The 25,089-nt window shown below is 38.0% G+C and overlaps 1 protein-coding gene across 3 annotated transcripts in view; it reads left to right on the top strand.

The window, feature by feature from the left end:
• The first annotated feature begins 11,424 nt into the window (after positions 1–11,424).
• Positions 11,425–25,089, top strand: part of LOC6047617 (tyrosine-protein phosphatase 99A) — a 192,903-nt gene continuing 179,238 nt past the window's right edge. The window contains exons 1-2 of one of the 3 annotated variants that reach the window (XM_038249991.1): positions 11,425–11,603; positions 15,205–15,992. In XM_038249991.1, the coding sequence (XP_038105919.1) occupies positions 15,779–15,992 (214 nt within the window). In that variant the 5' untranslated portion in view covers positions 11,425–11,603; positions 15,205–15,778. Of the gene's footprint in view, positions 12,134–15,204; positions 15,993–25,089 lie in introns of all 3 variants that reach the window. The other 2 variants (XM_038249988.1, XM_038249990.1) reach the window with 2 other exon arrangements.

Below are 25,089 nucleotides of genomic sequence, written 5' to 3'. Positions count from 1 at the left end.
TATTTTTCGATTCACAATTTTCGACCAGTAAATATGGTCAAAGCCATTTTTGGAGGTATTTTTTGGACTATTTTACAGATAACACTATCAAATTTAAAGAATTCAGTTTCAAACAAAAAGCCATTCGAAAACATGCGCCATAGACTGTTTGGGCCCAAAATTTGAAGCTTTTCCAAAATGTATTTCCAGAGATAAAGCGATTTTAGTGTTTTTCGTCTTATTTTTACCCTATTTTTTCCTATTAAATTTTTGGATTTCTGCAAAATATAATATAATGAACATCAAATTCGAAGTCTCGGCTCGTTCTCGCTCGAAAGCTCGACAAGTCGTCAAGTCGAAGCTTCAACGCCAGCGCTTTTACGCTAGCACGTTTTACGCTGCGCGTGAAAGTGTTCTTTCTGGATTCTCATAATTGATCGACAAAGTGCAATAGCGATACATATTTTTTTAAGTTAATCATAGACTACCATTATAGACTTAGTACCCTTTATTTTTTCTAATAATGTCAATCCAATATGTTTTTCTTAATTAAATTTAAATGTCTTGCGACAAATAATGTACTTCTGAAATTTAAAAAATGGCATTTGAGGTTTAGCCTTAAAAGATTCGAAGCTTTTGGTAAAATTCTCACAGGATGGTATCATTATGTTTTTGAAAAAATAATTGCACCAATATATTTCAACTGATCTAGACAACTTTGTTGTGATCTCATTTGGACAGTGTTGCCAAAGACTTGGATGTTTCAAATAAGAAACTTTTTTATTAATTTCTTTTTGCCCTTTATCTATAAAAACATCTTTCTTAATAAGTATGCTAACAAGTAACATGTATTTCAACATTTGTAAAAAGGTTAACTAATTCAAAATTAGGTTTCTTTTATTTGTTCTAAATATATACTTTTTCAATAGTTCTCCTTGTTCCGGCTCATTGAAGGATGTGTGTGCCATAAAATCTTTCGTTATTATTTTAAATAATTTAACAATCAGTTTTTCAGCTTTGAGTAGTTTGTTTGAGCACGTGAGTGCCACTCACTGAGTAGTGAGCATTGACAGCCACTTATCTGGAATTATAGATAATCTACTATTGCTGGAAATTCTACCCAATTTAGGGTACTTTGTTATTTTTGATTTTTGCATTACAGGCTGTTTTCATTATATTGATGACTTTCAAAAATAATTTAAAGTCTAATTTAAAAATCTTACTCGCTGTAATGTTGAAGTCAAAAAATGTAAATTAGTTTATGTGTGTATGAGAGTGTGAATGAGTTTATTTGTTCTTTTTTATTATTTAGCCCCATAAATATTAAAAACCGCGTAAAATCTACAAAATCGGTCGATAAATCCAAATCATATTTTATCGAGAATAATCGTTATATGGTCATTATTTAATAATTAAGTATACGCGTTCTTGATTATTTTGCTTTCGTTAGTTTAGTTCGTTTAAGTTATTGTTTTAATTTCATAACAATCGGTTACGTGGTGTCCTGTTTTCTTTTCGTTTATATTCGTTGATCGTAATAATTTATTCCAACAGGCAGTTTTAGTATTAACTCGGCAAACTATCGATTTTTTGAAGAGTAAATCGTCTTTTATTTACTATTTTTGAAATTTGCTCGCGTAATCTAAATTGTACAAACAGTAAAAATATACTGATAAGTCCAGCCCATAGCACTACTGCTCGGTTGGCACGCGTTCGATTAAACAAACTTTCTAAATAATCAATAATTTATCTTTCCGCAGCCGGCTGCCTAAGATTTAAAAATTTCAACCGATAAACAAAATGCTCATGGTCACATCACTGCCACTCGTGAATCCCGACCTCATACCCATCTACTAACCCCCTCAAAACTCATGTGATACTTTGTCGGAGAAGCAGTCGATTGGGCGGTCTCTATCACTCAAGTATCGGACTAACATTCCCATCCACTTCCCCGTGACTCTACCACTGGTCGTGGCCGGCGCCGGTATTGATCAGCATGATAGGGGCCTTTGAGAAGTTGCGAAGCGAGGAAAGATAGCTCCCACTTATCTTCCACGGCTCGTGGATGTAACTTCTGGAGGTCCTGGTCAATAACGGAGTAGCAACTGCGGGTGGGCACCTATGCTTATGCTTATGCTTAAATAATTGCACCAATATATTTCTCGGAGTTTCATCATTTTGTAAGAAAGGCTCTATTTCACCTCTGGTGATATTAAATCGGGTTTTTTTTTTCGGTCGGAAAAATATTATTTTTCTTGAAAAAACTTTTATTTTTAATAACATGATCACCCCTAATTCTGGCTCGATGCCGCCATCATGCGACCGCGTGCTCCGTTTGTTTGTCAACAAAGCTGCAGCTGGATGATGAGACGAAGTGAGGGGGGAAGAGATTTTGACATTTTTATGCCCGCATCTGAGTCGCCGGTCGTTTCCAGCGACCGAGTCCAGCTAGGAACTGATCGTACAATAAATATCTGGGACGGGACGGCTGGATAGAGTCTTCTTATTGAGTGTTTACGTTTGTATTCTTCTTCTGTTTTTTGCAAGAAAATTCGTGTTCGAAAACAAATATCAAGCAATCTGTGATTCAGATAGCTTGACAATTCAAATTTTCTTGATGATGTTTTTCAACTCAGTGCTCAAGCATGTGGATGACTTGTTGTTTAGTTTCTCCTCGCAGATTTTTTTTTAATTTGGCTGTTAAAATTTGCGGTTGGACGTGGGGTGAGAATCCTGAGTTTATATTCCATCGTTTTACGGTGGATCCGTTCATAAGGAGCTGCCGTATGCAAATTACTTGAAATGGTTGGCAAATCGAATATGAGTCAAAAAATGTTCATTTCTTCAATTTTTAATGTGTTTTTTTATATGAAAGATTTTTCATTTTCATTTGGATGTGAAAAATGCAATACGATTTCAATACGATTTCAATGCGTTTTCTCACATCAATCTAAAAAAACCTATAAAGCCTGCAAGCGAGCCTGCAAGTCATTAAATGGGAGGGGAGATTTTTTTTTGATCTGCTCCTGTCGTTGTCCCGTTACGCAAAGAAAGTAAACAAATCTTTCCCAGTTCCCCAAAGAGGAGCACGTCGAATTCAACGGCAATTTTTACTCAGCTTTAAAGAAAGTTAACATTCCTTAGGTCGCACGCCCTAAGGTGTCAGAATCGAAAGAAATGGCTGGCTCAAATTCAAATTCGCACCAATTCATTCACTTCAAAGAGCATAAAAGTTTGTTTTTCAATTTGTGGCAATGTGTTGAAATAAAAAAGTGCGAAAAAAATCAAATAGGCTAAACTGCGGCCATTATTTTTGTGTGCTTTTTAAATCCAGTTCTACAATGTTGTTTCTTCACGCCACATTTTAATTTCATGGGAAGCACAGGTTTAATATTGTTCAATCTAGATGACATTTCTATGTAACGCGCAAAAAAAAATAACAAGAGTTTTAAATGGGCAAAAGAATAGTCGGTTCATGAAATGTATTGTTTTTTAAAATGAAAATGCTGATAAGTCAACATTCGGTGTACGATAGAAATAAATGCCTTTCAATTGGAAATATTTTAATCAATCTATTAATGCAATTAACAATTATTTGTGAAATTGATTTAAATTCGTTTTATTTTTTTTCAACTCAAATTACAATACTTCTCATTTTCTCCTCATAAGAAAGGACTGGTTTAGGTTGACAGAAGCGGCCATGTTGAAAGTGGTTTAGTTTGACAATAGGTTTTTTTCTCTTTGTTTATCCCATCCCAGAATAAATATAAATAACAACAAACTACCAACAGACTTTTTGTCTAGAGCATACATACACCGCCTTTGAAGAAAATGGCAAGTTGGAACGATGTTTTGATCGCAAATATTACAGATTTTATCAAATTGAGTTCTGCAAAGTTCTAGGATCATCTAGACATCCTAACAAATCACTGGAAACAAGAATCGTCCCGATTGGTTGAGTAATGCCCGAAAACCAGCGAGTTGAAGTTACCGTTCCAACTTTTTTGGGAGGCTTGGGCGTTGGAATGTTAAGCAGCAAATTTCGCGTGAGCGAAACATTTTGAATCGAGCACTCAAGAAGGCCACTCCGGCCCGACACGGAGCAAGCAATAGCTGGAGCACCGAGTTCAATCGAAATTAAACGGTCCTTTTCTGGGCAAAACAATCAATTACGACAGAAATACGTCTTAATAAATTTAGGCACGCTCGTTAGGGAGCGTTCTTTTATTACGTAACGCAGTTAGGATGGAAGGGGGCCGGAGACCGAGTTACGCTCCATACAATTTTTAAAATTTGTATTGAAATTTTGTAACAAGGAAGGGGGGGACTAAAAGTAAGATATTTGCTTTACGTAATAAAAGAACACTCCTTTTATGAATTATTTCTCACTCTGACTTCCGTAAAATTAGTCAGAAATTAATTTTGGAGGTTTGCTATACACTAGTTTCTAGGTTGATTCAACTCAAAAGCAAAAATCAGTGGAGTGTTAATGACCTGCTCATCAAAAATGTCTGGAAATGATTGCGGAGAAATATTTGTTTATTAAATTAAAAAGTTCATTTCCCGGATGAGGAAGGCAAAACAGAGTACTAAGTGTCAGAAACAGAAAAAAAAACAAAAATGTTTAGTTTAAAACATACTCACCTAATAAAATAAATGTTGACACAGCTTCCATGCCTAGGAAAATGGCACAACAGTAACTGTATGTTGTGGGGATGACTATTACACCCCTTCATTTCTCCACGCATAACACTGCTGTAACGTGTGGTAAACCAGTTATTTTTTGTTCGACCATAAACTCCACGGCATTGCAAACAAGAAACTTTTGGTGGGGTGATCACCACCGCAATTAAATCATTGTCATGATTTGATTTTTCTATATTTTGGTTGGAGTTTTTCAATAAATAGCAAATAATTTGATCGGTATTGTTGTATGTGCCCAACTGCTGCCTCATCGAATAACATAAATTTCATTGAACCATTGCGGCAAGTGAAATTAAAAACCTCAGGTAGACAATCAAATCGTCGCCGTCGTACTAACTTGTCGCACGTGCATTTTGGGCCAAATTGAGTTTGACCTTCACAGATCCCCAAAATTCGATTTCAATCAATTCGATTTGGCACTCTACATATAGAAGAAGTTTCAATCATGTCGTGCTATCTTGTCACTCCCTGAAAATTGATGTAAGTGCGACAACTGGCCAAAGAGATTTCAGGTCAGAACGCGTTTGACGCACGTACAAGTTAGACTACCGTTAACATTAACGTAACATTACAAATTTTGTAATTATAACTCAAGACTCTGGCAACCAACTTCAACCAAACTTCGGGAAAATGCACATAATGGTCAGCCAAACAAAACGTGTTTGTTATTGTTTACATTGCGTGCTTTCGTTTTTGTTTATTCAAGGTCAAACATTAAAACGCGTTTTTTCTCAGAACGTTGAAATGGCGAGTGCGACAAGATGGCTCGACAGCGTCGAAATTGCGATGGGTTCACATTTATCAACAAAAAAATCATTCATTTAACCATCGAAACCGCAAACCCCAACCAAATCCAGCAAACCTCAAATCTGTACGCAAACTGAGGAACCGCAAACCTTGCTGGAATTCGTACTCATAGTCGTTTATCACATTCTTTCGCTATTAAATCACAAAATTTTTTGTTGGGTTATTTACATTTTATTTCAAACAAGCCTTACCCGACAAACTTCGTTCTGCCTTTCTTTCGTTTGTTGACGTTGGTTGCTTTTTTGCTTATTCAGCCTCCTCTGATCAAAATTTGATTTTTCGTAACATTGTCCATACAATTTGCCGATGCTCCGAAGACCTTCCTTCCCAACGCAACAAAGAGCTCCTCGATCCGACGCTCCGTGTTGAACTGATTCGCGTTCGAACAAAACCATCGAAATTTTTTATATATATTTCAAATAACAAAAAATAATAGTAAAATCATTTCACGTTGAATAATTGGTGAAATCTAGAATGGATTTTTTTTTTTCAATTAAAAACAAGTGATTTGCCATTTTTCCAGAAAAGACAACGACCGTGGACAGGTTCATTGGCCATTCCTTTGATATCACCCCCCAGCCAGTGAATAATTAATGATCACACACACACAAACAAACAAGCGATAGTGTCTTGCGCGACGGGGAACAAACATGACAGGACGAACGTCACCAGCATCCTTGACGGAGGTGAAAATGAGCGCGGAGAAACTGGGCAGCACAGAAAAACGCATAAACTGGTGGGATTGACGACAGAAATAACCTGCCGCCCTAGGAGCTATTTTTAATTAAGCTTTTTGCGGAAGACATACTATGTATGATTAAATTTAAATTAAAATAACTTAACAAATGAGCTCTACGAAATCGCTCGAAAAATAAAAAATAACAAGCTATGGTCTCAACCTTAACAGTTGAATGTAAAAAGTGTTTTAATAGTAGTTTATGCAACAAGTTGCAAAAAGAGGATTTTTTCAGCACGAGTCGTACATTTATCTAACGAGGTTCACCGAGTTGGATAAATACGAAGAGTGCTGAAAAAATCAAGTTTTGCAACGAGTTCCATACAACATTTTTTTGCAATTCCAAAAAACACGCACTGAGTGAAATTTTATGTATTTTGTCAATAAATCGTTTAAATCAATAAAATGTTGAAAAGTGTTACTTTTCGAAACAAGTGCTGAAAAGTTCAACTTTTCAGCACCCATTTGAGTGCTGAAAAGTAGAACTTTTCAGCATTTATATTGAAAAGTGTTGCTATTCGATTCTGTTATTTTTGGTACAGAAAAGTAGGCTATTTCGTCGTTCAAAAATGACAGGAAAAGTAAGTAGTTTCACGACGGAATTGCAAAAATATTTTTAAGTGGGGCTGAAAAGGAAATTCACAAAACATCATCAGCAGATTGATTTTCTTGAAGAATTTCGGGAGCGATCTTCTTTTGCGTGATTTGCCTCCTCTTTCTTTCGCGGGTGAAGAAAATTCGCTAGCGAAATTGATTTTTTTGCGATTATTTCATCCCTGCCAACGATATTAGTGCAAAAAGCAAAGCATTATCGATCATTTAAAAGTTTTGTTGGCAAGAATGAAAAATATGAGGCTTTTGAGGACCTGATATTGAAGTCGAGAAATCTTAAGAAAGTTGAAGCCGAGATAGTCATCAGCAGGGAATTTAACAGCGACATCGCAGAATGGCACTGTCGCCGCAGTTCTTCGTCACTCGTAAAAATGAGAAAACCTCTTCTAACCGATCAAAACTTGAAAACACATACAATTCTCCAGCGAAAAATGTCGCTCTCTTTATTCATCACCCAGCGTTTTATAATTAAAAAAAAATGAAACATTCGTGAAATTTTCTCAATAAAAACATTTCAAAAATATGATCTGGTCTAAAATCGAGGACAACTACCTGGTTAAAAAATAACAAATTTTACTTGTGGAATCATAACTCTAGCTTAGTTTATGCTGCTTTCTACCTAGTTAATTCATTTCATTTTCGTTCGATGAAAACAAAAATTAAAGATGTTGGATGCATCCCACTTAGCAGAGCAAAAATAGCTAGGATGAACCAACGAAAGGCCCCAGAAACCTCCCCCAGAAGAAGGTTAATGACATCCTTAATCACGTGCTAGATTGCGACTGTTGGTTTCTATTATGTATGACGGCAACTGTCTTGCCGGTTTCTTTGTTGTTTATTTTCTTTTGCAAGTTAACTGCTTGGGAGGGCATTCCCCTCGACCAAAAGAGGCGCACACATCCCACATAGGATTCATTCGAGGGTAATTTGTTCCGCAAATCGTTCAGGAGTGGATTCACTTGGCAAGGAACACTACTTGGAATGATGCACGATGCTTGATGACAATTACTTGGACATAATGGGGGAAACTTGAGCCAAACATGCCTTTAACATAATATTTTTACGAAAAGTTTAATATTTTTGAACATGGTCTTAAAGCTCGATCTGCGGTGTCAATCCAAAATTGTAATAAATATAATTGTAATAAACTATAAACTAGCAGCATAAAAATAGATAGAAAGAGCTATCACTTGATGATTCTTGCACCAAAACATCAGGAAGTATAGTGAAATCTCTTGCAACGTTCGTGATTGCCACCATGAGCATTCTCTTTTTATCACTCTATCTCTGTTCAAGCGCACTTGTCGGAGATTGTTTTGTTTTCTCAGAAAACCACAAAGATGCGAGAGGGAAGAATGATTGTGAATGAGAGAGAAACAGAGAGTGTTACACGGGATTGTGTTAACACATGAGATAGAAACCGACCGACAAAAAATTTCTGCGCAGGCTCAACAAACTTTAAAGAAAAACGAGAAAAACCATTCGGACCAGTCCCAATATTTTTGAAAAATTCAATGTGCACGTGTTTTGGGGAACCCCAAACTTCATGCCTCACCTCGAGTTGAACCTGCTCAGTCATATTTGTTAATTCGTGTAGGTCGGTGTTATTTTTGCTGAAAATTTTGCAACGGATAATTGGAGCCTAACATTTCAAAAGGGCACATAACTTTTGTAAACAATAGTGTATCCCTTTCACTCGAATGACAGTTTACATAAGGTGTGAAAGAGACACACTCTTGTCTAAAAAAGTTATGTGCCCTAATGAAATGGCAAGCACGAATTGTAGCCGCCGAGAACGGAAAGTTTGATATTTTTACAACACTGATCATCAACATTCATCCAATGGTGATTTCGATTGGCCACAAACGTGTTTAGCTAAAGTTCCACTTATCACCTGTGATTGCAGCTCTCGTACTTGTGCGCATGTGTTTGTGTGTATTAGGTGTGTGTGTATGTTTTGAGCAAATACCTCAAACATCGAAGCAGTTTCAAATATCCTCAATCACACATACAAACAGCATCAAGCACTCACCCACGTCAGTAATTAAATTAATCGAAATCACTCGAGTGCAACGCGCTTGAGGCAAGCAAGAGTCCGCCAATACTTGCCACGGGGAATTCCTGTGGAGGCTTGATGATTTGTGTGTATTGGTGTGTGTGTGTTTGTGTGACATTGAATCATGTTACGAAGTGCTACTGAGCGGACCGGATCAGGTAAGTCGGAAGTCGTTGAATGGCGCTGCCAATAGCTGATACGTGCCGGTTGTGAAGAAGACGGTATGTCTTGCGGTAACTTAATTGCGTAATTTGGTTCTACTTGTGGGCAACGGCCTGAGCTGCTTAAGCTGTTGAGTCTTATCAGAAAGGCTGATTTCGAAGAATTGCAAGACCATGCCGCCGCACTGCTACAGTCATTCCACTTATTAGGACGTCAAAGTCTTCCAAATGTGGGATAAATTCTGGAGCAACATTTGAAAAGGGCGCATAAGCATTTTGCCAGCTAGAACTATTGTGCAAATTCCAGGACAACAGGTAACTTTTTAGCAAAACCCGCAGCGTTAAAAGATAGCTGGGAAGGCCAGCTTTGGTTTAACACATCGAGTTTTGTGAAAAAATACCTGTTGATTCGGAATTTGCAAATTAGTTCTAGCTGTCAAAATGCTTATCCGCCCTTTTCTCGTGTTGCTCCAGAATTGTAATAATTTTGATATCTATAGATATTATTTAATATGCAGATCGAAGTAGGTCGCGTGGCGGGTCGGACGCAAATTTTTGTGCTCCTGTCATTTTCATGGAGTTTTGATTTTTTTTTATGTTTGAGGCAAAATTTAAATGTCTTTAAAGTTATTTAAACGGTTTGCAAATGTTCTAAAACTTGTGCTCCTAGTGAAGAAGGAAACTGTTTGGTCCACGCCGGAAGTGAAAGTGAGAAGGAGACCATCAAACTGCCAAGGGAACCAAGAGAATTACTGAATTCGCGTTACGGACAGCTTTAAACCGGACGGTGCTGGGTGGCGTTAGTCATCAAATTCTGGTCTGAAGAGGATTACTAGAATTTGGCCAACTATGTGGAGCTGAAAGTCTGAATTTTTGGATCCGTCAGGATCGCCGCCTGTGGCCGTTATTTGGATGTGTGCTTCCTCCGGCATAGAACGGCTGTTCAAGATCATATTGTTCAAACCCGGTGAGGAATTTCCTTTTTGCATCTTATTTAATTTCAAGCGTTGAAGGAGTGGCCGTGGCTGAATGGTTACGGTGTTCGCTTTATAAGCGAATGATCCTGGGTTCGATTCCCATCTGCTCCCAACGAGAAAGTCAAAGAAATATAAATTCGTGAAACTCCTGAACATGAACGAAAAATCAAAGTTGCTCGAGGCGGGGTTCGATCCCTCGTCCAGGTTGATAAACAAAAAGGCTAACCACTAGTCCATCGTGGCTTGATGAGCTATGACTGGAATTAGGAATACTGTTACTGCTAACTATATACGCGCTGGGTCTATGTCCATTTGACAAAGATTCGGAAGTTCTAAATAACGTTTGAATCTGATTGATGCAAACGTTCTTCAGGGCGGGGCTTGTCGATAAAGCTGAGGTACCTCGCGCTCGGCTAGCCAGCGTAGAAATGGGTCACCGAAGCTCGGCAGAGCTAACACCTTTCAAATGCCTATGCGAGTTATTTGCATGTATAGAATGTCAAATTCTAAAATACATGGAAACAACTCAATTTGTAAGAAGCGGCCGCGTGGTCCCGTTTGATTGGTTGCACACACACACACACACACACACACACACACACACACACACACACACACACATACACACACACACACACACACACACACACACACACACACACACACACACACACACACATATATTATTTAATATATTATTATTTTTAGATGTTAATCTTAACCTTCAGTTTGCTTTAGTTTTGACAGAAGTGGACACCACCAAAGCCCAATACACCCCTAATATCCCTTCGATCCTTTGTTCAACAGTTAAACAATAAAAATTCATTAAACTGAACCATTGCACACGTCTCCGCTCTGAAATGACTTCCCGCACGCCCATACGTGCGTTCATAACTTCTTGAAGCCCATAACTTATAAGACTGACACAATAAACAGTCAAACTCGCCTCCTTGTTCCCCTCACAATCCTTCAAGCCGATGTCAACAACCATTTGACACACGGACCGAAACGGAACAGGGGAGCCCTGCATGCCTACTTTCCCCCCGACAAGGCTCTCCTCCAACACCAACGACATATTACATAACCTCTTCGAGTCACTCACCAACCGAATGAACTCCTCGGCTCTACACCCATCCGCCGAGGGGTCCACCGTCAGTCACTCATGCCCAAACTCAATCCTGTCAACGCGGGGTCTCCTTTCGCACGGCTTCCTTTGTTCCACGCACGGAGGAGAGCGTCAAAACAAACCGTTTGAGCGCTCGCGTTGCTCGCGAGCGCGCACGCGCTCTCATCCCGTTCGAGCAGTTGAGAGCCCCCCCCCCCCAGGCTTTGGCTCTCTCGCAGGACCTAACCACGAGCCAGGAACCGAAGTGCGAGCTCAGTTTCGCGTTATCCTCGCTCGCGTTCGGTAGTGCACAGAGCTTGCTGGTGCACCCGGAAGAAGGTGTTGTTGTCGCTCGGAATCACGCAACTTTTTGACAGCGGCGAGCTGTGAGTGCTCGCGGCAGAGCCAGTGGAATGAGTGTCGTCGGTGGTTCGATGTGTAGAGCACGCGGTGGAGGTTGAGGCAGGTCTGAAAATTGTGGGGGTGCTTGAGGGATCCAGAGAAGGCACGGGGGGAAATAGGACACTCGTGGGAGCGAGTTGTGCTCCAGAAAAGATAGAAGAAAAAACGAGGAAAATCTTCGCTCATCATGCGATGCCACGGTCTCTGGTGTTGTTGATTATTTTCTTGCGCAAAGTGTGACGTTTCGGGGCGGGTGACAGCTGGCGCGGCGTCAAATCCGCGCCCGTTCCAGACAGGGACTGGTGTCAGCCGGATAAGCTGCAGGGAAGAAGTGCTAATAACGCGCTGTCAGTCAGATTAAGGGCAACGAGAGCAAGCAATTTTCTGGGTGGTGGCGATGTAAACAAGCACCTCCCTGCCTGCAGAAGCTGACAACTGTGTGAGTGGTGCTCGTGACAGACGCCGTCAGCGGGATGAGCACTGGATTTGTTTGTTGGTAAACAACACGGTGAAGCAGGAAGAGTCAAAGTTTGCTGGAGTTCGTTCAACTGGATAACAAATTCTTCACCGGAACTCGTTTGTATTTGCATGTAGGTGTGTTTACACGTGTGCATTCAGTACTTGATAGTGCATCGAGTCGGAGAAAGTGGATTAAAAAATTAATGATGATGATCTGTGTGTGTGTGTGCGTGCACCGTGATTCGGTTCGATCCACCGGAAGAACCCACGGGAGGGTGAAATTTACATAATTGCATACATCCAGGGGCAGCAGAAAGAGCAAAAGGGAAAGCAAAATAACGCGTCGCTGCACAGATTTTTGCCGCTTGGCGCCAGATTGGGGAGGCTTACAAAAAAAAAGTTAAAAACATTACACTGAACGATTCAGTAATTACATAAAGCAGTGATTTACAACGGTCGGTGGGCGTCGAGACGCGATTCGGATGGCCCGGAAAAAGCTTCCGTGGACGCCGGTGGGCCGGAATGCTCGTAACTTGGCACAGAATCGACACGGCGCGGTGACGAAATTGGAGTTGCAGTGGAATGAAGTCATTTCCAGTGGAAGTGACCAGTATACCTTGGGGCAGAATGACACGGAAAAGTTGAAATTTAAAAATTGTAGAAAAAAAGAATGTTGTCCTATGGGCTATATTTCTTATGCGGTGTCAATCCAGAAAATCGTAAAGTGTCACGCGGTTTTTTTTCCTTTTTTCATAAAATTATTTTTATTAGGCCCGCGGCCTACTCGGGGTTAGTAGGAGAAGGGATTGATGTTAAAAGACGCAACGCAACAAGTCACTGTTGAGTGAATTTTTCTAGAACAAAAAGCGAATGACGTAATATGAGATAAACAGTGCAAAGGGGCGGAGCATACGTCTCCCTTCTTGGCCAATAAAAGCCGGCTCGGTCAGTCCAGGGAAATCATTTTATCGCTGGACGCCGTGGAGTGAATGCTACCCTGGATCTGGAGGTCCAGATTTAGTTAGCTGAAGAGCAGATGACCTCGAGCTTTTCCAAAATTGTTTGTCATATTGGTCATGTGTAACATAATCCTGCATCTTTTTTTAATAAAAAAGGGATATGCACCAGGAAGAAAAATGAGTGAATTGTTCCACCGAAGTTGAAACCGCCATTCCAGTTTTTTTGTTCTTCTGACATCAACAACAAACAAGTTGTCAAACTATTTGCCATCGATCAAAGTGAGCCTTCTGGTGAAAATTTGGCGAAAGAGGCCCATTGGAAAATACAACATCGACACCTTTTCTGAATCCACATATAACTTAGTCAGTTCGGCTTAGATCAACTTGGGGTGTTCTAGACAATTGTTCCCCATATTATTTTTGATATAAATCTGAGGTTTCAGGATTGTTGGTTCGATAGAAGATTTTTTGCTGTTATAGAAAATGGAAAAAATTGCAGATTTCCCATGCAAACTTACATGCTAAAGAGCTGTGACGAAACCTAAACCAAATTTGCTGAAAATTTCAGGGGAGCTTCTGTGGACAACAAACAATGATTTTATCAACAATGCAGCGTAAAGCGTCCAATTTCCCGTCCCGGGAAAAAAATTCCCGGGAATTCCCGGGATTTCCCGGAAAAAAATATTTCCCGTTTCCCGGGAAATTTCTAAATTTCCCGGGAATTCCCGAAATTCTTGCGGAAGTATACATTTTCTAAACCTCTTGGAACCATTATTTGAAAATGCTTTGAAAAAAATATCAAACGAAAAATCTCAACACGATTTTGTTCAATTAAATTTATTGTTTAGTTTATGTATCAGGTTATAAGAAATTTTGACATCAACATTTATTTCTGATGTTATTAATTTCTGAAAAAAAAAACCGGAAATAGATCTTGTCTAATGCAAATGATTTACTACAATGTAGGTATGCTTTTTATAGAATCATTGATGTTATTTCGTTAAAAAAAATTATTAACCCTTTAGTGCCATAGTAAAATAGAGAGCTTTTTTGTTTACCATAATCAAATGAGATGAAAATCGAATTGGTATCGTTAAATATTTCAAATATTTTTATGCAAGATTACATGGTTTTAACGATATTACAAAAAAAATACAAACAAAAACCATAAAAAAATCATTAAAATACTACTTTGTATGGTTTGAGTGGCACTCAAAAAATTAAAAATATCTATTCAAAACCTGCTCCAATTATTTGAAAATATTCAGTTGTTTGAAGTAAAACAAACATGAGAAGTTAGATTTTAAGGAAATACTGAAAAGCATTACCATTTTGTTTAAGAACTGAAACCAGTATGACTTGTTTTAGAAAAGTTATTTGTCATGAAAAACATAATTTCTGAATGTTTTTTTTTTTTCATTATAAATTTATGTGTCAAACCACACTATCTCAAACTGGTCACAGAGGCAAGTTCAAAAGAAATTTTATGATTGTGGAGTATCGATTCATTTTACTCACTGTCAAAACACTTTGATAAAAATATACTTCCCATAAAGAAATACATGAGAAATTTGTTTTATTTGAAAAAAAAAATCAAGCTGTTAATTGATCTTCACATTTATTTTAACCACTAAAGTCGCCTATACAATTTTGATGCAATTTTCAATATATTTAAAATTTCCCGGGAATTCCCGGGATTTCCCGGGAAATTGGTTGAAAATTTCCCGTTTCCCGGGAAATTTGTAACCACGGGAAATTGGACGCTCTAATGCAGCGGCATTTTTGCATTTCCAAGGAGCCATGAACCACACTAATGCACCTAGGTTATTTACACACTTCCTGGAGTTAAGACTGTTCGTCCAATACCGTAACAAGCAGAATATAGTCGGATTTTGAAAACTATCCCAACTTTTCCGTGCCTTCTCCACGCAAGGTTAACTGCCCTGCAGGCCATCGTCATCAGCCACGGTGGTGCGAAAAGGCATACTTCAGGTAGTACGCCATGACGATTGCCTTCATTACTCCTAATCCGCCCCCAAGTAGACTACTTAGCCCAAATGGACACCCATTTGGCCAGCAAACCCCTCTCGGCCCATTCAGGTGATTACTCTTGCCACTACCACGTTTGAACTTCTACTCTGCTTCCCGTTTGACGAACGGCCATTGGAAAACCCCTGGATGTATGCAACGAGAAACGTTGATGTAGCGTTTTTTTTTGTTCTAATGCATCGCTTATTCAACATGTAGATTCTCCAACGAGTACCGTTCAAGCTTGAATTAAAGCACATTTATGAATCAGAATGTGCTGTGTTACAAAACCCATATCGTTGCAACCAGTTAAATGAACACGTGGGTGTGTGATTAATGAATGAATAAAAAGGAGGAAAAAACAGTGTTGATAATCCACCCTACTTTTGTCACGAAGGGCTTCGTCCTGGCGAGGGTTCTTTTGTTCGTGAAGAAGCCACAGGAAAAAAGTGAAAAAAATAAATGTAGGATGTGTGAATCCCGAAGGAAACAATAGTCCCACCCACAGCCGAAACGGATTAAGTGGACCGTCCGGGCGAGGAATTCCAGTCCAAGTTGAGGGAGGGGGTGGCTTAAGCGTCAAGTGTGTTGTTCAAAACTCCAAAAATCCCGCTCTGGTGACAACGAAACTCGCGCGGGCAAGTGTTGTTTTCGGAAGGTTGTTTATTTTCCCGGTTTTCCGTTTTATTTCCCCGAGAAAGTTGTGAGCAAAAAATGCTCCCATTCGATCGTTCAACAAAAACAACAACAACAGCAACGGCAATTTCGGCTCAACTGACCAACGGCAGGTGCAATGCGACCACAGCGGTACAAAAATGGCGATTGTTGTTCCGGTGTTGTTGTGGCCACGATGGCTAGGACGGCGTACGGTTGGGGAAGTGCGACGGAGCGGCAGCGGCGGCGGCCCCGTCGACACGGTCTGGGATTTATGGCCGGATTGGTCGCGTTGCTAGTGGCCACCGTGGGAGCGACCGGACTGATGGGAGCCGGTGCGAGCAGAGTTTTCGGTGAGTTGAGTTTTTTTTTTTCAACACATGTTATGGAGTTGGAAATTGAGGTTAAGGTAACAACAATTGGTCAAATACATATATATTTGCACGTTAGACGAAAACGGATATAAATCCTGTAAGAAAATCCGGTAACACTGTGTTGTTGAATTGGATTTCTATCCGTATATGATTAAGCGATAAGGCCAATATAAATGTAAAAATGTTAAGACTTTTCTTTGATGATTGGAAATCTGATAAGTGACTTTATAAAAGATATCGTTGGAATTGCAACAAAAACACATAAAATATGTAAATATAGCAGCAATAATGATATCAAAATCCATATTTTTACCTTTTGTTGTATGAGTAATGAAGTAATGTTTCAAGATCTGCTAAGCCTAAGTAATCGTAAATTTCCCGAAACCGGCGAAAATCGAGAAATAGATAGTTTGATGATTTTTTGCCACAAAAAGTTGAGAAAGTTGGGAATCTAAAGCATCCTTTTTTAGCCTTCCTCACTGAGGTAAGGCTATAATCCTGCTCTAAAAATGAACTTTTTATTAAAAGCTCGAAGACCCACCTTCATATATACATATCGACTCAGAATCGAAAACTGAACAAATGTCTGTGTGTGTGTGTGTGTGTGTGTGTGTTTGTGTGTGTGTGAGTATGTATGTGTTCAAAAATCTTGCCAAGTTTTCTCAGCACTGGCTGAACCGATTTTGATCGAACCAGTTGCATTCGACTTGGTTTAGGGTCCCATACATCGCTATTGAATTGTTTGAAGTTTCGATAAGTAGTTCAAAAGTTATGTATAAAAATGTGTTTTCACATATATCCGGATCTCAATTATATGCATGTAAACGATGTCCGGATCCATCATCGAACCCATCGTTGGTTAGGTAATCAAAAGACTTTTCCAACAAGTCCACAACATTGAAGATCTGGCAACCCTGTCTCGAGTTATGACCGCTTATGTGATATTTATGTACTTTTTTGAAGCCGGATCTCACTTAAATGCATGTAAACGATGTCCGGATCCATCATCTGACCCATCATTGGTTAGGTAATCAAAAGACCTTTCCAACGAGTCCATATAATTGAAGATCTGGCAACCCTGTCTCGAGTTATGACCACTTAAGTGATATTTATGTACTTTTTTGAAGCCGGATCTCACTTAAATGCATGTAAACGATGTCCGGATCCATCATCCGACTCATTGTTGGTTAGGTAATCGAGAGACCTTTCCAACGAGTCCATATAATTGAAAATCTGGCAACCCTGTCTCGAGTTATGACCACTTAAGTGATATTTATGTACTTTTTTGAAGCCGGATCTCACTTAAATGCATGTAAACGATGTCCGGAACCATCATCCGACCCATCGTTGGTTAGGTAATCAAGAGAACTTTCCAACGAGTCCACATAATTGAAAATCTGGCAACCCTGTCTCGAGTTATGACAACTTAAGTTATATCTGTGTACTTATTTTTCTGGACCTAAAAAAATAGCTGAAATATGTGTCCAAACCACTCATATTACCCATTGTTGGTAAAAAGTGAGGAAGGCATCAACCACATAGGTGGATTAAGTTAGTTTTTTTAAAAAAAAAATACACTCTATGGGTCAAATCTCGATACACCGCTCGAAATTTCTAAATACAAAAAAAAGCAATTTGAACAATACCAATGAACTATTTACGAGGAAATTTCGGGTGAGTTTTCAAAAAGCCGTAAAAGCCACCGTGACCTCTGACACTAATTTTCGTTTTTCTCCAAAATTAAACAAAATTTCATTAATTTTTAGTTTGTGGCACTTGAAGGACGTGTAGATGAACAATCTCAAGTATTTTCAGTTCAGCACATTTTATGCAACGAATATTTTCAAAGTTTACATCGACCTCCTCTTCAAGACTGGCTCAAAAAATCGAGGGGTTAAGAAATAATTCATTTAAAAATATCCCAATTTCAAGCCATGCAATCAACTGAAAACAATCAACAAAAAACCTTCGTTGGCCCTACTTTGTTCTGCCGAAAAGATATTGTTATATTGATCAAATACCCATATCGGAGGGCCGAAGTACCCTAACGGAACCCGGAATATCTCCGGTAAAATTGGGCCATATTTGTCCCCCATCGACCGTGTAAAAAGTGACGAACTGTCACTTTTTACACGGCGCTCACGCACATTATCAAAACAAACATTTGGTAGTGTGTGTGAGAACTAAAAAGTGACCCCATTCGTTTGACAACAGTAGGTGTCAAACCATCGGAGTTTGAATGTAGTGTTTCAAAGAATTAATAATTCAATTCAAGACCAGGAAGTAAATTGGACATGGCTTGTGGGGTAATTTGGAAACCTTTTGTAGGGTAGTTTGAACAAATTTTGTGGAATCATTAGGACAAATTTTGCAGGATGAGTTGAACATTTGTTCGTTGAACCTGGTTTTATTTTATCAACTACGGATTTTGTGATAAAAATTTTGATACAAATAATAATTTGTGGAGGTAATTTGGACACTTTTTGATTTTTGTGATAAAAATAAATTTCTAAACTACCCTAAATTCACCTATAGGTATACTTTCATAAAGATAGAGTCATCACATTTGGCATTCATTTTGGCAAACATTTAAAACAATGTTCGAATTTGAATCGGCTTTTCTGTGCATCTGAGCATCTTTTAGCTAATTAAACCTTTATCAATGCTACACATCTATCGCTTTGAAAATGCCTAAATGCACCGTTTGATAACTTACTGACTACTAACTAACCTACTCGAGCGCACCCAATTAATATCCACAAAAGATAATCCCCAGCCCATTACCGGAACCAGGTTTAGCTGCGATCAAGCCCCACGCAACCCGAAAAACTAGGTTATTTTGCGAATTCACTCGAAGCTCTCAATTTTAATGCAAATCCGTATGTAAATTTAAACTTCCCTTCCCAAATGAGCAACCCACACAACAAGTGCGAGACTGGTTAAACATGGAAGCTTTTAAATGGTTTCGCGAGTCACACCTTGCTCTCGGTGGGTTTCAAACTAGATCTGAAATAAATTGTGCACTTTGCAGTTACGCGAAACTTTTTGGAACTTGAATTTCCGTCATTTTTTATCATTGAATTGACCTCTCAATTTTTAGAACGTAAGCCTCGGAAATCGTCGACGTGCCTTCCAAGTAGAAATGATATGAAGTTGGCTTAATTCTCAGGAATCAACGATTCTCGCATCACTGTTCTTCCAGCATCATCGCGTGCCATCTGTGCCACGCTGGTAATGTTATTTCTCTCAAATCCCGAAATTTCTGCTGTTTTTCTTCCAACACTACCACCCCCCGAGCACAGCACAGCTGGCTCAACATGTCCCGATGTGCCGCAACTTTTCTCCACTGCCGAAACCTGCCGATCAAAATCTTCTCCTAAGCGTCAACCACCGACCGGATTAAATCTTCAAGCTAGTGTTTTGAAAAAAACATTTGGCGAAAAGCTGCACTGCGTTCTGACTTTGAACGAAGCATCAGCTGGCACTTTGGTTCGAGTTAAAACTCGATTTTTCCGCAGCTTGGAGCACCCCAAATAGCGAGGCAGATTGCAATCTGAGTTTTCTTTTTTTTCTGCATGGTACCTCGCGTTTGGTGTGACTTTTCCGGAACCAGAAATTGAAAGCAAAACATCAGAAAGTGGCACTGCTGGAAAGTGCCAAAAAGCAAATGAATTTTCCTGAAAGTGAATCGAAACTTTCCGACACCATATGGGAACCGAGCTGGCCGAGGACGTGTCCTGTTGCCGGGGGGGTGCTCGGAATAGTTTGTGGCAAAATTAGTTCAATTTAGCGAAAGTTGGCTCGGGACGAAACACTCGTTGATCTGGAGAGTTTAGGAGCTTGTTGGTTGATTCCAGCTTGGTGATACACTTTTCATGGCTGGAACTCTGGTAATTTCGCACACTTGATTAGACGCTTCAAATTTGATAGTTTTAATTTAGTTCGTGGGAATAGTATCTGACCTTTCACGTTAACAACGGAGCTCGTTCCGTATAAATTGCATGCTTAATATTTAAACATAGACATGATGTAGCTAACAACCAGCAGAATAGTTGCAATGCATAACAACTTGCAGAGATTTTTATTTAATTAAATATATTTTAGTTGAACTCCGATTCTTGGTCGAATGGTCGCCACCGCAATTGAAGCATTTGGCTTCGATTTTCTCGTTGATTGTGTTGCAAGCTTGAGTCTTTCAGCACACTCACATCCATGTCGTACAGGCCTCGGAGGACCTGTTTCATGGTGCGTTTCATGGCTGTAGAATTCAATCTTTGTGTTGTTCAAGAAATTTCGAACGTATTTGTAATCTTTTCTGCCAGGTAGCAGAATTTTGAGTACAAAGTATACTCCAATCCTAAAATGTCATACAACATATAACAAATTACCCTCAAGCACTCTGCAATTTGCACAGCGTTAAATCGAATAGACACCCTGCCTGGTGCTCTCGAGACTTAAAACAAAAAAACGACCCACCCCTTAAACTAAGTTATAAACTATTTTTCCTTGCAAAGTGGCACAAAATTCCAGGGTGGTCGTGGTTCTGCGATGAATTAGTAGCTCAGTAACTCTCGCAGGGTCATCACAATTTCAACGGACACAACACAACTTTTTCCGAGGGGGGAATCGGGAGCCAACCAAAAAGCCAAACTCAAAGGTCTCGCCTGCGCAACAGATTAAATTATGAGTTTGTGGAAACTATTTCGCTCGGAGCTGCTTGCATTTTTGCGTCCGATGATGGAAAAGTTCTTGGACATCGGATTCTGGACGGCATCACGATTATCAAGCCGGGCTAAATAATATTGATTTTGTGTACTTATGCGGCACGAGCTTCATTGAGTATGGAGTTTTGCGCGGTTTTGGCGTAAAGATAGAGATCAATTTAGCAAATCATCTGCGCAAAACAGAAAAAATAGGCAAATCATTTGCGCAACACAGAACAAATCAGCAACAAAGCATAAAATAATGAACAATTGAAGCAGAAGAACACTAAGACATTAAAACATTAAAACATTAAAACATTAAAACATTAAAACATTAAAACATTAAAACATTAAAACATTAAAACATTAAAACATTAAAACATTAAAACATTAAAACATTAAAACATTAAAACATTAAAACATTAAAACATTAAAACATTAAAACATTAAAACATTAAAACATTAAAACATTAAAACATTAAAACATTAAAACATTAAAACATTAAAACATTAAAACATTAAAACATTAAAACATTAAAACATTAAAACATTAAAACATTAAAACATTAAAACATTAAAACATTAAAACATTAAAACATTAAAACATTAAAACATTAAAACATTAAAACATTAAAACATTAAAACATTAAAACATTAAAACATTAAAACATTAAAACATTAAAACATTAAAACATTAAAACATTAAAACATTAAAACATTAAAACATTAAAACATTAAAACATTAAAACATTAAAACATTAAAACATTAAAACATTAAAACATTAAAACATTAAAACATTAAAACATTAAAACATTAAAACATTAAAACATTAAAACATTAAAACATTAAAACATTAAAACATTAAAACATTAAAACATTAAAACATTAAAACATTAAAACATTAAAACATTAAAACATTAAAACATTAAAACATTAAAACATTAAAACATTAAAACATTAAAACATTAAAACATTAAAACATTAAAACATTAAAACATTAAAACATTAAAACATTAAAACATTAAAACATTAAAACATTAAAACATTAAAACATTAAAAAATTAAAACATTAAAACATTAAAACATTAAAACATTAAAACATTAAAACATTAAAAAATTAAAACATTAAAACATTAAAACATTAAAACATTAAAACATTAAAACATTAAAACATTAAAACATTAAAACATTAAAACATTAAAACATTAAAACATTAAAACATTAAAACATTAAAACATTAAAACATTAAAACATTAAAACATTAAAACATTAAAACATTAAAACATTAAAACAATAAAACATTAAAAAGTTTCAACTTCAAATAACACATTGAAAACATGGAAAAATAAAACATGACAAATTGATAAATTGATAAATTGATAAATTGATAAATTGATAAATTGATAAATTGATAAATTGATAAATTGATAAATTGATAAATTGATAAATTGATAAATTGATAAATTGATAAATTGATAAATTGATAAATTGATAAATTGATAAATTGATAAATTGATAAATTGATAAATTGATAAATTGATAAATTGATAAATTGATAAATTGATAAATTAATATTTTTTTCAATAATAAAATAATGAAACAGAATAAAAAAACTTTTAAAAATCAAGAAAACTTTCAAATACAAGACACGCCCTCAAAAACTAAACAACCCGAAACAAACTCAAAAATTCCAAGAAAAATTCCTCGAACGATAAGTTTCAATTAACGTCTGGTCGAAAGTTTTCTTTTGCTTCTGTCGAAACAGATGAACAGTAGGTGGAGGCTACGTGGGACAAACCGAACTTCGCGCACTCTTCCGGCCGAATTGCTTCGAGTTGTTTGTTATTGTGGCCAAAGTTTTCCAAGTTCCTCTTACTTTACAGAGGAAGTACTTCGGCGGAACAAACTTCCCTCCTGAAATGGCCACTTTTGGGTTATTTCTTGCTGCAATTTTCGCACATTTTCATAAATGCCAAAATTTCATATTCTTTATTTTAAAAATTTCTCGTGTGATTCCTGCTTTAAAGATAATTTTAACAAAGAATAACGTAATTCCTGGACGACCCCCGAAAAAATTAACACCAAAGAGAAACTTTCTATTCCTGGCGAACCGTGTCGCGAAAAACTAAAAAAGATGAAACTTTTACCTCACATTATCGATTTATCACCAGCAACGCTTCGTTCGATGCCCGGTTCCCAGCTTCCCCGCCAGAGGACGCGGAATTTTTGGGGTAGCTTCCACCCCAAAAAGTACACAGCCAAGTTTCGGCGTCGTTGCTTTCGGTCGTAGTGACAAGTTAATTAAAATACAATTCGCTTCGGGCTGTTGTTATCGACAACTTTTTCGTCTTTTTACCGGCTTCCGAAAAGTGGGCGGGCGAGGCGGGGACGAAGGAAAATTGGAAAATTGAGAACAACACACTCACACCATGTTTCTCTGTGTACACGTGTATTTCGGGAGCTAAATTTGGGTCGATTTTGGGGAAGATAAATTGGGCAGCAATTTATACTGTTGTCGAAACTTTTTTTTGCTGTTGCGTTCTCAAATTTGGAACGATCCCGAGGGCTGTTGTTTCAGTGTAATTTGCCTAATTGTTACGCGTCCGGGAGGGGAGGGATGTGAACTCCCCCCGCCCCCTCCTTTGCTTCCGGATGGTTTAGGAAAAGCAGGAATTTCAGAGTGCGTGAATCGATATTGCGTACGGAGATCAAGTGTCAAGAGTTCTTTACAGGTATTTGATTGCGAGCAATAAAATTTTATCGCTTGCTGTATTGATATTAGTTCATAATTGACCGAAATCGTTGATTCTCAAAAGATCCTTGGTAAATGCTATACTGCCCCTGATCGCATAAATGTCCCATATGCATTTTCATCGATTTCGAGTTATTGATGCAGTTTGATTGAAAATTGTGTGCTCTTTCGAAAGAGCCTATAACATCCAGTACTTTGTTCTAGAAACCAAGAGGAAAACCAGTTTTTTCGCGAAAATTTAACACGTAGCCTTATGGATGGGACAAACTTCAAATGCGTTTTTCTCAGCTTGCTGTTTTTGCATATGGGACATTTATGCGAACATGGGCAGTATAGTATATATTAAATCCTCCGTTCCGGTGGGCATACTGAACCCAAATTCCAAAGCTTGATTGGACGTAACAGGAGCTGGCGCTCCGCCTTTTATTTTAAATAAGATTTAACCCGTGAAAAAAGATTTTTTTTCAAAAATGTCACTTTTTGAGGCATTTTGGCCACTAAAGCGTTTGATTAGTGCGGTGCCTGTGGGGACGCGCAGTCCTGTTTTTTCTTGTTATTTTCGTCTCTTTTCTGTCGCTACTTGTGTGCATGGGGTGATTGGTTTGCTTCTTTTTATTTTTTTTATTTTTCAATTTGCCAAATTTTAATTTTTTTTTGTGTGCGCGTTCGTTGGCCGATGAGTTTTTTTTTTGTTCTCTTTATATAGTTTTCGATAGAAACGATCCGATTTTTTTTAAGACAAGCAAGTCGTATTGCTGAATTTAGTCCTTTCCATATCAACGAGGATCGGAAGGCACGTCGATGAATATGTTTTAAGGCTTATGATATAAAATAATTTTAATGAATGAAGCCCTTCCTACATCACCGTTGATCGGAAGGCACGCCGACGAAGAATTTCTGGAGATTCGCGGTCGAATTAATACTATATTTAAATCTCTAGATAACTATCTTTCCGCAGCCGGCTGCCTAAGATTTTAAAAATTCAACCGATAAACAAATTGCTTATGGTCGCATCACCTACCACAGTGAATCCTGACCTCATACCCATCTTACTAACCCCTCAAAACTCATGTGGTACTTTGTCGGAGACGCAGCCGATTTAGCGGTCCCATCACTCAAGTATCGGACTAACATTCCCATCCACTTCTCGTGTCTTACATCTGGCGTCGGCATTGATCAGCACGATAGGGACCTTTGAAAATTGCGAAGGGGTGATGATTGGTTCCTACTTTTCATCTGTGGCCCACGGAGCAATGTTTGGGGGTCCTGGTCAATAACGAAGTAGCTGCTACGGGTAGACACCAATGCTATGCTATGCATTTTGTCCACTAAAGCGTTAATTTTCAACATCACTGGTGTGTAGGCCAGATCCTTGCGCATCTTTTGGTATATATAACATTGAAGTTTGAAGTACCTTGGAGCTCGATACAGACCTTCAAAGTTTAGCAATTTTTCGAAAAATCGTCCCCGGCAAAAAAGATATGCGTCGCAACTCGCGACGCCCGATTTGCCATTTTTTTTATTTTTTTATCTCCTAACAAATTAAATACTTTGAATGCATTAAATAATTAAAATACTTTAAATACAATAAAAACATCAAATACGTTAACAACTTTAAGC

The sequence above is a fragment of the Culex quinquefasciatus genome, chromosome 1 (genome assembly GCF_015732765.1).
Source record: "Culex quinquefasciatus strain JHB chromosome 1, VPISU_Cqui_1.0_pri_paternal, whole genome shotgun sequence".
Lineage (NCBI taxonomy): Eukaryota > Metazoa > Arthropoda > Insecta > Diptera > Culicidae > Culex > Culex quinquefasciatus.
This window is presented reverse-complemented; position numbering and strand designations above follow the sequence as displayed.